The sequence below is a fragment of the Tupaia chinensis genome, unplaced genomic scaffold, assembly GCF_000334495.1.
Source record: "Tupaia chinensis unplaced genomic scaffold, TupChi_1.0 Scaffold141231_1, whole genome shotgun sequence".
Lineage (NCBI taxonomy): Eukaryota > Metazoa > Chordata > Mammalia > Scandentia > Tupaiidae > Tupaia > Tupaia belangeri.
In genome coordinates, this window is record NW_006201094.1 from 107,478 (window position 1) to 122,370 (window position 14,893).

The window sequence follows — 14,893 nt, forward strand, 5'->3', positions numbered from 1 at the left end:
GTTTTCATTCTTTATCCCATTGATTTTGAAACAGAACAGTAAGGACTCAGAGTGAACATGTCTTAATTTATATTTACATAGCCAATTACAAAGCTTGACTAAAAGCCATATTTTTCTTGAGAGTATTGCAATGTATTTTGCAAAAAGCTTATTTCACTTAAAGGAGAATAAATTATGGATGAGTTGAAGACCCAGAAATTATAACAATGAAAACCAAAATAAGTAATTACTATATTTGTAATAAACCTGAAAATAAAATATTTAAACCGGCTCATATTTTTGTCAAAAATTAGATAATTGTGTGTTTTTACATTTGGTAATATTTTATAAAATCTAGACAGTGAATACTGACTTTTTCTATTACAGTTTTTATATACTTAAAAAGTAAGCAGCAGTTAATCAAACATTTACCCGGTACTCTAAACCAAAAATGTTGTCGGGTTGATGTGTGTAAAATAAATTTTTAACATTTCCAACTCATTCTCTGAATTGAATTGGAAATAAGACAAAACTAATGTCCAAACCATTTTACTGCAGTGAACATTTGCTTAGCATGATATGGGGAAAAATATATATATATACAAATAGGGTGGTTGGAACTCTGTTTTCTAATTGCTGAGTCTGGAGGATAAATGATGACTAGCCATTGGAAAGAGATGAAAGAATTTTGTTGGAAATTCATATTTCTAACATATTTTTTCACAATTAACTGGGTTAAATATATTCCATCATGACATCTTCAGTGTAATTGATGATTATAAATTCCATCAACTGTGTTGTGAAACCATCAATGAGTGTGTGTGTAGGTCTTACCACAAAAGCTCAAATAATTTCATGCTGAAGGAGCCTGTGACCCATTTTGTTGAAGCCTCTTATTTATTTTTTCAAAGAAAATAAGGTTTGTGCTTGGGATTTGTTTGGTCCTAGAAGTGACAGGTATAGTTTTAATCACATTGAATCAAGAGTGACAAGGAGAAATACAGCCAAATTTGTATATTTTTCACAAGGGGATTCTTTTCCTAGCAGAGCAACATTTATTTTAAAAATTGCTAATTTCTTTATTACTTTGCAATTACTCTCATGAAACAAATACCTCTTGCAAACTTGTGTTCCAAATCCTTGTTGAATGCATAATGTCTATTCTTCCCAAAAGATTAGGCCAGTTCCTCCATTTCCTTTTTTGTGAACCTCCTGATAATTATATAAATAGGATACTTGGTGAAGGACACAAACCACTATTGAAGAATAATGATTGTGTAGAGTGAGGGAAACTACGCTGACCTTGAAAGAATACAGCAACCAATGGCAAGGTTGAAGGTGAGGGCCTAGTGCTTCTGCGAAGTGTATATATTTTAGGGTGTCATATTTGGAACAATACATGCTGGACAGAAGAGATATAGGAGAAGTTACATGCTAAGTCTTCTCACTGATAATATCCATAAATCTGTATACATTTTTGTAAACATCCTGTATTGTTTTCTTTTAATTTGGATGTCTCTATACCATTCCTGATTTGTAGGACGAAGTAGATCTATTTATTCCAATGCGATCACATTACATTAATTTCATTCCTAATATACTTTAATATTTCTAACTATGGGTTTGCCTGCTCTTACACTGAGTTCTTTTTCACTGCTTTAATCTCCTCACACAACCCTGTCTGTTGGAGCCATATTTACGAATTCCATATTGTTTCTCTATGTCCCTTGAAAATTCAGTGCATTACTAGTACCTTTCTGTGTTCTAGGAGACAGACTTAATGTCAGTTAGACGACGAGAACATATAGAAACAAACCAATCACTGCTTCCTCAGGTAATGTGTAAGTCAGGAATTTCACAACCTGTCGATCAGTTTCTTGTCAGAGTTTTGGAAAAAGGCTATATACACAAAATTCTCGTAAGGTGCAAAAGCAAATACAGTTTGCTTCAATCTAATTCCTAGGAATTGTTTCCTTATGTAAAAACCCTCTTCCTTATTTCCTGCTGCAAGGTATGGTGCAAAACTTTCTTAAGACAGCTAGACATGCACCTACACTCTCAAAGGTGTCCACAATGCAAAAAAATCAGACCAAGGAGTGAAGAACAAGTAGCTTCTACCTCACTCTCTGGACACGGCAATGACAAGGAATTCCCAAAAGTTACTTCAGTATTAGAGCAAGATCGTTTTATCTGACTGAAAAAAAAAATGAGATGCTGAATCAATATATTTAATAAAAATATGATATTCTCCTAGGAGAATCTGAAACTCATTTTATAAAATAATTAAATCAGTAATGCCATTAAAGTCAATACAAGATGATCTTTTGCATAAAACAATCTTGACTCTTAAACAGTTTCAAGACTAGTTTTTTCAACTTTTCTTGATGTTAAATGGTTATCGGCATTAAAAGAGTCTATAATTCAAATATGTTCAATCCTGTGGTTAAAAACAAAAATATGAAAACAGGATGTAATTGTGTGTTAATTCTAGATGATTAAGGAAAATATAAAATTAAACCAAACCACTCATCACAGCATTATTCAGAGTTTAAGCAATTCAGTTTATAACATCAATTTGTAAGCTCAATTCCCTAAAACCCTTTTCTTCAAAGCATTAACTTTATCTTTATTATAGTTATGGCTTCATTACAATTAGCCCTCTATTAATAACAACGCAGTTAAATTTAATGTTTGTGGAGTCTCAATTTATTTTTTTCCTTTGCTTTTATGTGTGCTAATCTTTGTGCATGTGAATTTTCTACCACATTGCAACAGGCAAGCTTTGGTTCAATTTTCTTGTCCTACATAAAGGAGTGTTTTGAGTGTAGAATCTTAGCCACTAGGTCCTGCGTTGCCATTTTATTTTCCTCTCCTTGGGTGAGTTTACTGGAAGGGAATGGGTAAAAGGGGAGGGGAGAGAAAGGAACGGGATGAGCGAGGGAGGAAGAGAAGAGTTCTCAACTATGTTGAATCTTGATTGACGACTTTGCCTCCATTCATGGTTGGTGTTCCAGAACTTTTCCTCGAACGCCCCTGTTTTTCTCCAATTTCATGTAGTGATGGTTCTCTGTACATACACACTGGAAAGCAAAATAACACAGTTACTTTTGATAGTGGGCATCAATTTGCTTCAATAACCTTCTCAAATTTGACTTTAGAATACTCTTTACTCTCATCACTAGCACTTTTCTCCATTGTAAACGAGTTTTTATTCTTTTTTTTTTTATTGAGAGGTTTTTGCTACAGGGTGCTTGTGCTCACCAGAAAGAGAGACAGAGAGACAGAAAGTGAAGAAATGGGAGTTTTAACTTGATAACATATTCACAGTTCTCCTCTGGTTACGTCAGCCACACCCTCTTACTCTTTCTTGAACTGCAGACAGGTGAGCTATTTCTGTTGTTTTATGGACAAGGCTTAAGTCTTTACAGCCTCCTCATCTGTAGAACAGGATTCCCATCCAAAGTTTAGAGATACAGTCTTTAAGAAAGGAAATAATTATTTTGTTTTGGGTCCTTAATCTATAATCTAGTTTGGGCAGGGGAGAAATACTTATTTACATGTTCGTGAGGTTTACCCCACCACAAGAAATTTGATATTGGATGTCAAACTTGAAATACATATCACCAGTTTTTAGGACATCCTAGGAGAAATGATAGAAATGATAATGAGGGAGAAGAGTGAAGAGAAAAACTTTGAAGCAATTTCCCCGATTGCCCCAGATTCCCTTCATCTAAAGTAAAGCGCATAGCCCATGACAGTTTAGTCACTCATCAGTAGGGAATGTGATTATGCAACCATGAGATTTCCGTTCACATTTATATAAACAGTTCTTTTTCTCCTCTTTTGTTTTGTCTGGCTCTAAAGCTCAGTCATCTGTGAACCACCGTGGCTGTTACTAGATTATTGCTTGGAAAGAACGACATTTTCACTTCGTAGTTCTTATAAGATCTGACCTATCAGTATATTCAGTACATTAATTCTGCCTCATTATCCTGCTGTGGGGTAGACAAAGTTGACTTTAGAAGAGCACACACATTTCACTTAAATATCAAGGATTAATTTTATCCTTGATTCAGGGACAGTTACGTATCTTCATCTACTGAATCATCACTACAGTCGCTTAATATTTTGTTATTTCCAGTATCAAAGAGTTTCCTCACTTGGGCTTTGAGTGGTTGAATATCAACTCGGAAGCCACTGCTTGGGTTCAAATCCTGATTTAGTCACTGACAGACTTTGTCAACGTGAACACATTTTTATAACTGAAAAACGGCATTTGTACATGGATTGTATATAGTAAGCACTCAGAGATGTTTAAGAAAATTAAGGATTTCTGAGGATATAGTGATAAATTGGGCTGAAGGCACTCTAAATTCAAAACGAGATTAAGATAAAACTACAAGTAAGGTTCTTCTCAGACTAGTTCAGTGATGGGGTGATACCTTAGTAGAGCTTCTTAAATTTTAAAGTTATTTATTATTTTTATTTTTTGCACCATTCAAGTTTACATTCAAATCACCTAGGAATATTGTCAAATGCTGGTGATGAATAATAGGGTCTGTATTGGGCCTGCGAGGCTGTGGTTTTAATTAACTCCCAGCTGATAGTGATGCTGGTGAAACGCACACCATACTCTGAGTATTACAGAATATATGTACAAAATATGATTAAGTGTCTTATACAAAATTATTATATACATTTACTGGGTTTTTTTTAGAGGTTTTTGCTTTAGGGCATGTATGCTCTCTGGAGAAAGAGAAAGACACAGAGGGAGACAGAGACAGTGAGAGGGAAAGTGAGAGATCACCTCCCCCTACCCCTCAGGGGATGGCCTTGCCGCAATCCCTTCCCCTCCATTCTCATGGGAAATTGGGCATGTATACCCACATGCCTGGTTTCAAGTCACTGGGTCCAGGTCTTAAACCACAGTGGGTCATGTGGCAGTTCAGTGAAGTAACCTCTCCTCCATCTGCTGGCCTCTACATTTACAGTTTTAATTAAATTTTAAAATATTTCAATTACCTCACTGAATGTCTCTTCCAAAGTCTCTAAAGGACCAAATGCCTTTGTCTGAAGTAGTAGAGAATACAGAGGAAACTAGCTCAGAGAACTGATGCATTAATTTTCAGATGACACAAGTGGGTAATTCAAATTTCTCTGCTTTTAAAAATAATAACCAGAAGATTCTTATCAAGAGCCTGCTGGAATATCAATGTTCCTCAAGTCTAATGGCTGTATTTCTGCTGTAAATGAAGTATAAACCTCCAAATACAATAAATATTTGTAAAAAATATATCCACTTGTGTACAGAAATACTTTGAAATTTTCAGGTAAAACAGAATTAAAATGTGAATTAATTTTGGTGCAAAAATTGGCAGAAGTTTTTCATAATATACACTTCCATGAACGTTTTGGAGGCCTTTCATATTATTGATTAGTGCACAGGGGAACTCAGCAAAAGGAATGAAATAATTCATTTGGAAAGCTCTTCAAATGGTACTATAATGTGTTTTTTCCTAATGTTGTCTCCTAATCAACAGTGAAAAACCCACAACTACACGCTCTACCACAGATTACTAAATCAAAAACTCAATGAATGTGGGGCTGGCAAGTGGCATGGTAATTAAGATGCTGGACTCTCACATGGTCAGTCATGGTTCAAGTCTTGGACCTGACAGCTTGCTTTCTCACCTTCCCTTTCTCTTTTTCTGGCTCTCTCTAGTCAAATAAAATAGTAAATAAAATAAATCATTTTTTATAAAAGAAACTCAATGAATGGAAAAAAAATTTACATTTTAATTTTTAATACAGAACAAATTTAGAAGCACAAAATTCTTTTTTTATTTTTTTGAGAGATTTTTGCCATAGGGCACGTGCGCTCGCCAAAAAGATCGAGGGAGACGGAGAGACAGAAAGCAAGAAATCACCCCCCAGGGGAATGGCCACACCAAAATCCCTTCTCCTCCATTCTCTTCTCGGGATCTCGGGCACACACGCACACATGCCTGGTGTTGAGTTTAAGCCACTAGGTCTGGGACTCAAACCGCGGTCTCCCACATGGGAGTCCAGTGACATAGCTATAATGCCAGCTACTGGTCCCAGAACCACAAAATTCTAAACTTCATCTCAAATTTTTAAGTCTGTCTTTTCTTGAATGTTTGTTTCCCATGGTTCAAGTCTTGGACCTGACAGCTTGCTTTCTCACCTTCCCTTTCTCTTTTTCTGGCTCTCTCTAGTCAAATAAAATAGTAAATAAAATAAATCATTTTTTATAAAAGAAACTCAATGAATGGAAAAAAAATTTACATTTTAATTTTTAATACAGAACAAATTTAGAAGCACAAAATTCTTTTTTTATTTTTTTGAGAGATTTTTGCCATAGGGCACGTGCGCTCGCCAAAAAGATCGAGGGAGACGGAGAGACAGAAAGCAAGAAATCACCCCCCAGGGGAATGGCCACACCAAAATCCCTTCTCCTCCATTCTCTTCTCGGGATCTCGGGCACACACGCACACATGCCTGGTGTTGAGTTTAAGCCACTAGGTCTGGGACTCAAACCGCGGTCTCCCACATGGGAGTCCAGTGACATAGCTATAATGCCAGCTACTGGTCCCAGAACCACAAAATTCTAAACTTCATCTCAAATTTTTAAGTCTGTCTTTTCTTGAATGTTTGTTTCCTGCACCCTCTGTGTTATACATTCTGGCCTCCCATGACATCGGGCTATGAGAGTGAAATTTGATATTCCAGTTTTTTTGAGAGTAATTTCTAGACTGGAAATAAACTGGAAAGAAGAGAAACAAACAACAACTCCCTATCTCTGCTGTATTTCCAGCTCCCTAGTTTTGTCTCAGAGAAGCTCAGAATTCATTTGATGGTACTTCCCATGTGACAATTTAAAACAAATCCTCTGACTTGGGTAACTGGGGGTGTTAATAGTTACCTCTCATTCACAGTCTTGTGAGATACACTTTTCATATAAATTTTATTTCCAGCAGGCCTGATTGATGGATGGTACTTGGAATGGAACTGATTTCTAACACTGTTTCTTTATGATTGTTCTTTAAACTGTTTTGTCAACAAAGTTCTGCTACCCAGATTTCAAGGGTGTGCAGTGTCCTCACATGAACAGCTGAATGATTAACGTAAGTTCTCTTCATCGGGGTTGTCCTTCGTTAAGTCGTCTGCTCTCTTTCTGTTCACTTGTCATACATAAAGCATGGGAAGAAATATTTGCTCTTTTTTTTTACCCCACAGGATATTTTGGGGGTAAAATATCACTGTATCTCTGATATCCATGTCATCATGGCAGTTTGGGGTAAATGGTAAAAGATACTGTTTGGAAAAGAAAAACATTTCTGTTTGATTCTTTGTGCTCTTTCTTCAAATCAAAGCACGCTCTCATCTCAGCTCTTTTCTTCCTGTTTTTCCTTTATTCTGATTTATGCTCTAATTTCTCTTCCTCTCCTTCTCATGCTTGATGTTTATTTCTATCCGTGTTTTTGAATTATTTTAGATCTACAGTAGACTGATGCAGAGGGCCTCAGTCAAGCTTTCTGAGTGAAAATTAGGTAGAGAAATGTGATGAGAAAGTGCTCTTCCTTGTTTCAGACACAAGGACACACACGGTTTCTACGTACGCCCTGAGCTGTGTACTACTTCAAGGAACAACACTTGGTAGGACTCATCACTCTAACCCTGTAATGCAAGGAGAATGGACTTACTGGGTGGACACGAGTTATGTAACAGAGTAAAAGGAGTCACTGTCGGAGTTGCCTGAGTTGGCCCTGACCATGTGTCTGTAGAAAGTGCTGCAAATATGTGTAGTATTTGGTAATACAAATAAAATGCTACATGAGGTTCATAACAAGACCATAAACTACTAACTCTGCGACGATTTATGGTACTTTCTGCATTTATTTATTTTTTGCCTATTTTAAGTGAAAGATTCTTCCCGTTCAAAGGAGAAATATCAAGTATATATCACTAGGCTTTGAAGTATTGTTAAAAAAAAAAAAAATCCATCTTCTCTTTGTAGGATTAGATATGGGTTTTTCCAGGTCAAGCTTTCCAGTTAGTATTTCTCTATTATATGCTTTGCTCTGGTCTTTGTGTTGTAAATGCAGTTGTCAAAACACTCAGGCTTTCCTTGCCATTGTGATAGTTCAGGATCCCTGTTTACAATGGTGAACATCCAACCGTCACTTCTATTTTAGTCATCAAAAATTTCTGGAAAACTAAGGATGAAATAATGACTTTATTAAAACTATGACAAAGTAAAATCTTGGGAGTTACTGCTGTTTATAAGGTGACACTTACAATAGATCAGGGGACAGGCAGCATCTCATGGGGACATCCTATTAGCTAGCAGTAGTTGTCCTCATAAAAATAACAATTACTAATCAGGCCCTTCCTCTACTTGCATTTTACATACACTAACAGTTTTTAAAAATGGTCCTAACAGGTAATAGATTTTATTTTATTTTTATTTTTGGTATAGGGCATGGGCACTTACTGGAGAGAAACAGAGAGAGATGGAGAGAGGGAAAGTGAGAAATCACCCCCAAAGAGGATGGCTTTGCCCAGTCCCTTATCTTCCATTCTTTGTCTCTGGATTTGGGGCACCCATGCACATACACCTGGCATGATTTTCAAGTCATCGGGTCTGGGACTCGAATTGTCCTTGGCCACGGGGGAATCCAGCCAGTGGTTACACTGTGCCACCTGCTGGCCCCAAAAGGTAAATCTCTCTCTCTCTCTCTCTCTCTCTCTCTCTCTCTCTCTTTTTAAGGAGGTTTTTGCCTTAGGGCATGTGCATTCCTCAGGGAGAGGGAGAGAGAGAGGGAGAGGGAGAGGGAGAGAGAGAGAGAGAGACAGTGAGGGGTAAAGTGAGAAATCTCTCCCCAGAGGGAATGGCCATGTCATAATCCCTTCTCTTCCACCTCCTTCACTCTCCTCCCAGGATCTTGGGCATGTATGCACATGGGCTCAGTGTGATTTTCAAGCCACTGCATCTGGGACTTGAACCATGGTTGGCCACGTGGGAGTCCAGCAACCTAACTGCTACACCATCTACTGGCCCCAGTACATACTTTTATTGGCGTATTTTGTAGTGGAGGAAACTGAGGAACAAGGAATATAGTTTGTTCAAACTAGTATATCAGTACAAGACAAGTGGACCAAGTCCATGGGTGATTGATTCCGGTGTATCCACTCTAAGCTTAGAGCCACACAGTTTAATATGTCTACAGAAAAGTAAAAGTTGAAACTGTGTTACTGGTCTCAAGTCAAAATCTTGTCTCCAAAGCTCATCAGTAAGCTCAGCACCTCCTGGAATCCAATTTTATTTCTCTATCCAATTCCCTCTGTCATTCTCTCCTGTTCTTCTCAAGTGACCTAACCACATCTTCTCTTCCCTCCTCCAACTCTCAGCCTCTCCTCAAACCCATGAAATAGGCATGCCTGCTTTCTTTTGCTGATTTGTTCTTTCTTTTCTTCTTATTTTCTTTCCTTCCTCCTCACTTGTAATCAATAAAGTACCTTACTTTGTATTTTCACTTAGAAAAGGGAACCAGAAGCATTTTTCCACCTCAAAATTTATCAACCTACACACATCTGCCCCCACATGTTCTGGCTTCCTGCTTGTTAGTAATACCATGCTTGAACTTTTCTGCTTCTACCTAAATCTAGAGTTCCGTGTATACCTGAGCCCATCCTCGTGACTCAGTGGTACTCTGTGTCCCTTTTCTCCGGTAATGGCAGTTTTTACTTCTCCCCGGATTGTTCCCATTGGTGTATAAATATACTGCAATAGCTTCAAAAACAAACCAAAAACTGCCATGCTTATCACCAGTCCCCTCACCACCATTCCACTTCCCTTTTATAACAGGACTCCTCAAAAGTACCATTTAATATAGCCTTTTTCTTTGTCTCAGTTATAACTTGCATCCATTCTGCTCAGACTCATTCCCCACTACTTCACTGAAAACACCCTCGTCAAGTCACTATTGAGCATGAGTTTCAAACTCCATGGTCCATTCTCATTCAGCAGCTTCCAAATTCTCTAGCAGTATTTAATACAATTGATTAATTCCTTTTTTTTTTTTTACAAAATGTTTTCACTTGGCTTACTGCACATTAATTATAGTCTACTTTTTCTGCTACATTACTTGGCTATTGTACCTTACTCTCCTTTGCAAGATTCTCCCTTTTGCAATAAATGTTAGGGTTTCTCAGGAAAAAAATCAGCAGCCATATTTATGTTCTTAATCATTCTCAAGCCAGGACTTTTCCTACCACTTGTCACTATGGGTCAGTGATGTGGGTAGTGTTACTCATCTTCTATAATGTGAGGTGGTTCACAAAACAGAAGAATTTTCCAAACCCAAACAACTTTCCTACTGGTAATTAGTGTACAGAGCCTATGGGAAGGTCCTGAAGCAAGGGTAAATTTGCCCCCTGAGGATATTTTGCAATGTCTGGGACATTTCTGTTCCTCAGAACAGGAGAGGGACTTTTGCCACTGGCTTCTTACATGTGAAGGGTGTAGATGTTTAATACCCTCCAATGCACAGAGAAACCCAACACAGCGAAGAATTATCCAACTAAAAGTGTCAGTAGTATGGAAATGATAAAAGCCTGGTCAATACCTGGGTCCACGTTCTTTGAAAATCAGACTTGTACATTAAGTTACCTAAATGGCAACCCCACTTAGATTTCTTATAAGCACGCCACATCTACAATACATGTCTTTTTCCACATCATTACAAGTAATAAAACTCACTTCTCTCCTGGTTTGTCCCATTTTAATAAACAGCACACCATTCACCCAGTTGGTCACACCCCACACCTAAGAGTCACTATAGATTTCTTTCTTTGTCTAATAATCTACATCTACAACTAGTTTCCAGATGAATACCCTTATCTATTCTATTATATCGCCAAAGTGCAGAGTTTGAACATTCTTCTATGTCTAAAGTAAGCGAATGTTGGGCCAGTCCCATAGTGCCCTGGCTCAGCCCTATGCATAGAAAAGCTGGATGCACAGGGCCAACTGCAGTTTGAATCCCGGTCCTACCAGTTTGATTAGGCGCATGTACCCAAGATCCTGACAAGATAGATAATAGAAGCAAAAGGTTTACAGCATGACTGCATCCCATTAGGGGGTGCTCTCTCTCTTAAGCTGGTAAGAACATTCAACCCCTGGCAATTAAAAAAAAAAGTCCCTTTGTGCTAAGTACATTAATGTGTACAAGTGTTATGTCATCAGGAAAATCATGACATATTCCTCTGTTTTTCTATGTAAAAATGCATCATGGGGACCAGCAGTTAGCATAATGGCTATGTTACTGGACTCCCATGTAGTCGACCGCAGTTCGAGTCCCGGACCCAGTGGCTTAAAACTCACGCTGGGTGCATGTGCTTGCGTGCCCAAGATCCCGAGAGGAGAATGGAGGAGAAGGGATTGTGGTGCGGCCATCCCCACTGGGTGATGATTTTTCACTTTCAGTCTCTCTCTGTCTTTTTGGGGAGAGCGCATGCCCTAGAGGAAAAACCTCTCAAAAAAAAAAAAAAAAGCATCATGACTTTCCAGACGACCCAAATATATAGCCAGAATGGTTGACTTTGAAAGAATGAAGTGAAGGAGACCGTGTGGTAGGTCATATTTATCAAGCACTTCTGGCTTATTGGTATTTACATAAACAAATAATATACCTCCTCTTTGCATACATATGAATAATCAATGGAAAAGGAAGTAAGCCAGACGGTTAACTGCCACCATTTCTTTTCCCCATATACACATCTGGTAAACACAATATTGAGTCCAAGTGGCATGGTTGATAGCCAGACATGGAGCTGTGTGTGTGCCCAAAATCCTGAGAGGAGAATAGAGGAGAAGGGACTGTGGCATGGCCATCCTCCCTGAGGCATGGTTTCTCACTTCCCCTCTGTCTGTCTCTCTTTGATGAGTGCATGTACCATTTAGCAAAAACTTTAACAAAAATAGAGTCCAGAAAACAAAAGATCATCATACCCAATGATTCCCAAACTTAACGGTTCTCAAATGTGACCCTTAGTTGTCACCAGTAACAGCAGCACCTAGAATTTTAGGAAAGGCAAATTCTGGGACCAATCCAGACCTACAGAATAAAAAACTTAGGGGATGCAGCCCAGAAATTGATGTTTTAACCAGTCCTTTTGGTAATTCTGAGGCACTTTCAACCTGTGGTAGGGCACAGCCCTTAGTTTTTGTATGAGAATCACCTGAGTAGCTTTCTAAAGCAGCATGTTTTTGCACACACACACACACACACGTCTTGCCTCTGTAGATGGAAATTTGTCAGAGAACAGATACACAGACATGCACCAACAGATGAAATAAATAAACTGAATGGACCAGCAGGTGATTGGTAGTAAAAGTGCTGGATCCCACATAGATGCCTTTAGGGTTCGAGTCCTGGACCAAGCAGTTTGAAAAACATGCCAGACACCTGTGCATGCCTAAAAGCCTGAGAGGAGTCTAGAAGAGAACAGGGTGGTCATTGCCCCTGAGGGGTGATTTCTCACATTCCCTCTCTTTCTCTGTGTCTTTCTCTGGCAAGTGCACATACCCTACAGTAAAACCTAAAAAACTAAACTGAGTAAGTCATGACAAAGTCCATTCACACACACACACACACACACACACACACACACACACCCTGTATTTCTAGCAGGAAAATAATGAGGTCTAGAGTTAAAAGATGACAGCTCTCATCATTCTTTTGTCTCTTTCTAATTGTATTGGCCTGAGTGTCTTAATATATCCTGGTTTCCCTGAGACTAAATGCTGATACAGTGGTAAAATGGATGCTCTGGGAGGCAGAAACATACAAGAAAATGACCAGTTGACACCCAGAGATCTCCCTAGGTAAGCCGAGCATACATGGGCCCATCCAGAGTGGCTGGAGCTGAGGGTGTACCTTAGTATTAAAACCCTGATGGAGGTGCTGTCGCTCTTGATCTGTCCCTCACTCATTCAAGGAATAAATAAAAACCTAAAAGGAAAAATGAAAAAGCAACCCCCCCCAAAAAAAAATCCCAGTTTCCTCATGTTTAAAATATAGATAATAAATCTTAATCTGCATACTCCCAAGGTTTTAGTGACTATCAAATGATACTCTGGGTTGGGAAGAAGCACATTAAAAATAACAATGTGCCATGCAAATAGAGGCAAAGTCATACAGACGCTAGTAATTATTATGTCTTTATTGCTGCTCGGTTCTTGGCAGCTCAGCTGGTAACTGAGAGTCCTGGTAGTAACGGGGAGAATTAGGCATAAATCTTCGAGTGCTGATACTGCTCTGGACGGAAGGTTGCACAACTGGTGTGGAGGGCCACCGTGGTTATGGCAGACAAATTCTGTTCATTTCCACATGGTGACAATATAATTTCTGTTTCAAAGAATACTCATAAATTACACTCTATAGAGAATCTCTATCCCCTATCAGTTCCCATCAAAGAAGAATGAAGTATGATTCATCTTTTTTATTACTACCAATTTAAACAAATTTTCCTTAGCCCACTGTAATTTCCAAGAAGTGGAAAGGTTAGATTTTTCTGTTAGTTAATACACCATTAAAAAGATTTAATTGTCTTAATAGCAGATCATAGAAGGGCGTGGGCAATTAACAAGAAGCAATTTCACACCACAATTAATGTCACGTGGAATCCCTTTGGAACTGCAGAAGAATTTTAAGTGCTGGTTTGGATGCAATGTGTTGCTGTAGGAATGTGCCCAGGATGCAGTAAGGATTTATTATAAAGAGTTTGGAGACATTGTGAACAAAAAGATCTATATTTTCACTTAGAAAGACAGCAGAAGCAAAATTTGTGTACAAGAAACAGAGGTTGATCTAGATGAAGAATGTGTAGGGACGAGGTAAGATAGTTTTTTTTAAAACTATGTTCAGAAACCAGGGAAATCTGCCTTGCATGAGCTAAAATGGTTTCCAGAAGGACAGTGTCTTAGGCTGGCTGAGTCAAAACTCAAAAAAAGGGAGAGAGAGAGTTGGAACTATGATCTTTTCTGTAATTAAAACAATCCAGGGCATCAGAGGTATTTTATCCTCCATCTTTCCATTTTTCTTTTAGTATGGCTGGGTCCCAAAGAGGATTTTGGAAAACAAACTATTTAGTTTTCTTTCCAGTTTACTGAAAGAAAAATATCAACATAAATTTGCCATTAGTTTCCTCCCATTGACGCTTTACAACATCAGAACTCGGTTTGCTCTGCTCTTCGTGTCTTGTTATGTGATCATTGAAGAGATTGTTATTTTCCCTCCAAACTCCATTCCATTGCCTTTAGTTTCTCATTCAATACTATACCCCACAGCATTTGTTCAGTATATAACACACTAAGACAATGGCGATGTTCCAAAGCAAAATGAAAAGGGCGCTTTGCATTTGATCTGACAGAATTCTCTTGAAAAATTCAATTTTCTCTTTCTGTCTGATCTCCATATTATTCCTATGAAGCAGATGGAATTTATAATGGGCTACAACCTCAGAGATGATTTACATCCATGAAGGTAAACTATTTTCTCAAAACTACTTTCCAAATCATTGCCGAAACGTTTATCAGAAGAGTTAGACATTTCTTTATCCTTGGTTACTTAATTTTTATCAGGTTTCTCTTTGTTAGTGATTAATACGGTAGAGTACTTGGCATTACCTCTACTGACTCCATACAGTAATTTAACCTAATACTAAAACATACCTATCTTTATAGTAATAGGAAATGTAAAAATGTTACATATTTAATGTATTTAATTCCATGGTGTTAGAGAGATAATTTACACCATAGTAGAGTAGGTTTAGTCTAACATATTATTCATAATAATTAAAACAAATTTAATTTCTTAAGACCAGATTT

General features: G+C 38.0%; 1 protein-coding gene across 3 annotated transcripts in view; it reads right to left on the bottom strand.

Annotated features, from left to right (window-relative positions):
• Positions 1-256: 256 nt before the first annotated feature.
• Positions 257-14,893, bottom strand: part of FGF12 (fibroblast growth factor 12) — a 675,226-nt gene continuing 660,589 nt past the window's right edge. The window contains exon 5 of one of the 3 annotated variants that reach the window (XM_006162953.3): positions 257-3,059. In XM_006162953.3, coding sequence (XP_006163015.1) covers positions 2,941-3,059 — 119 coding nt within the window. In that variant the 3' untranslated portion in view covers positions 257-2,940. The remainder of the gene's footprint in view (positions 3,060-14,893) is intronic. The other 2 variants (XM_006162954.3, XM_006162955.3) reach the window with 2 other exon arrangements.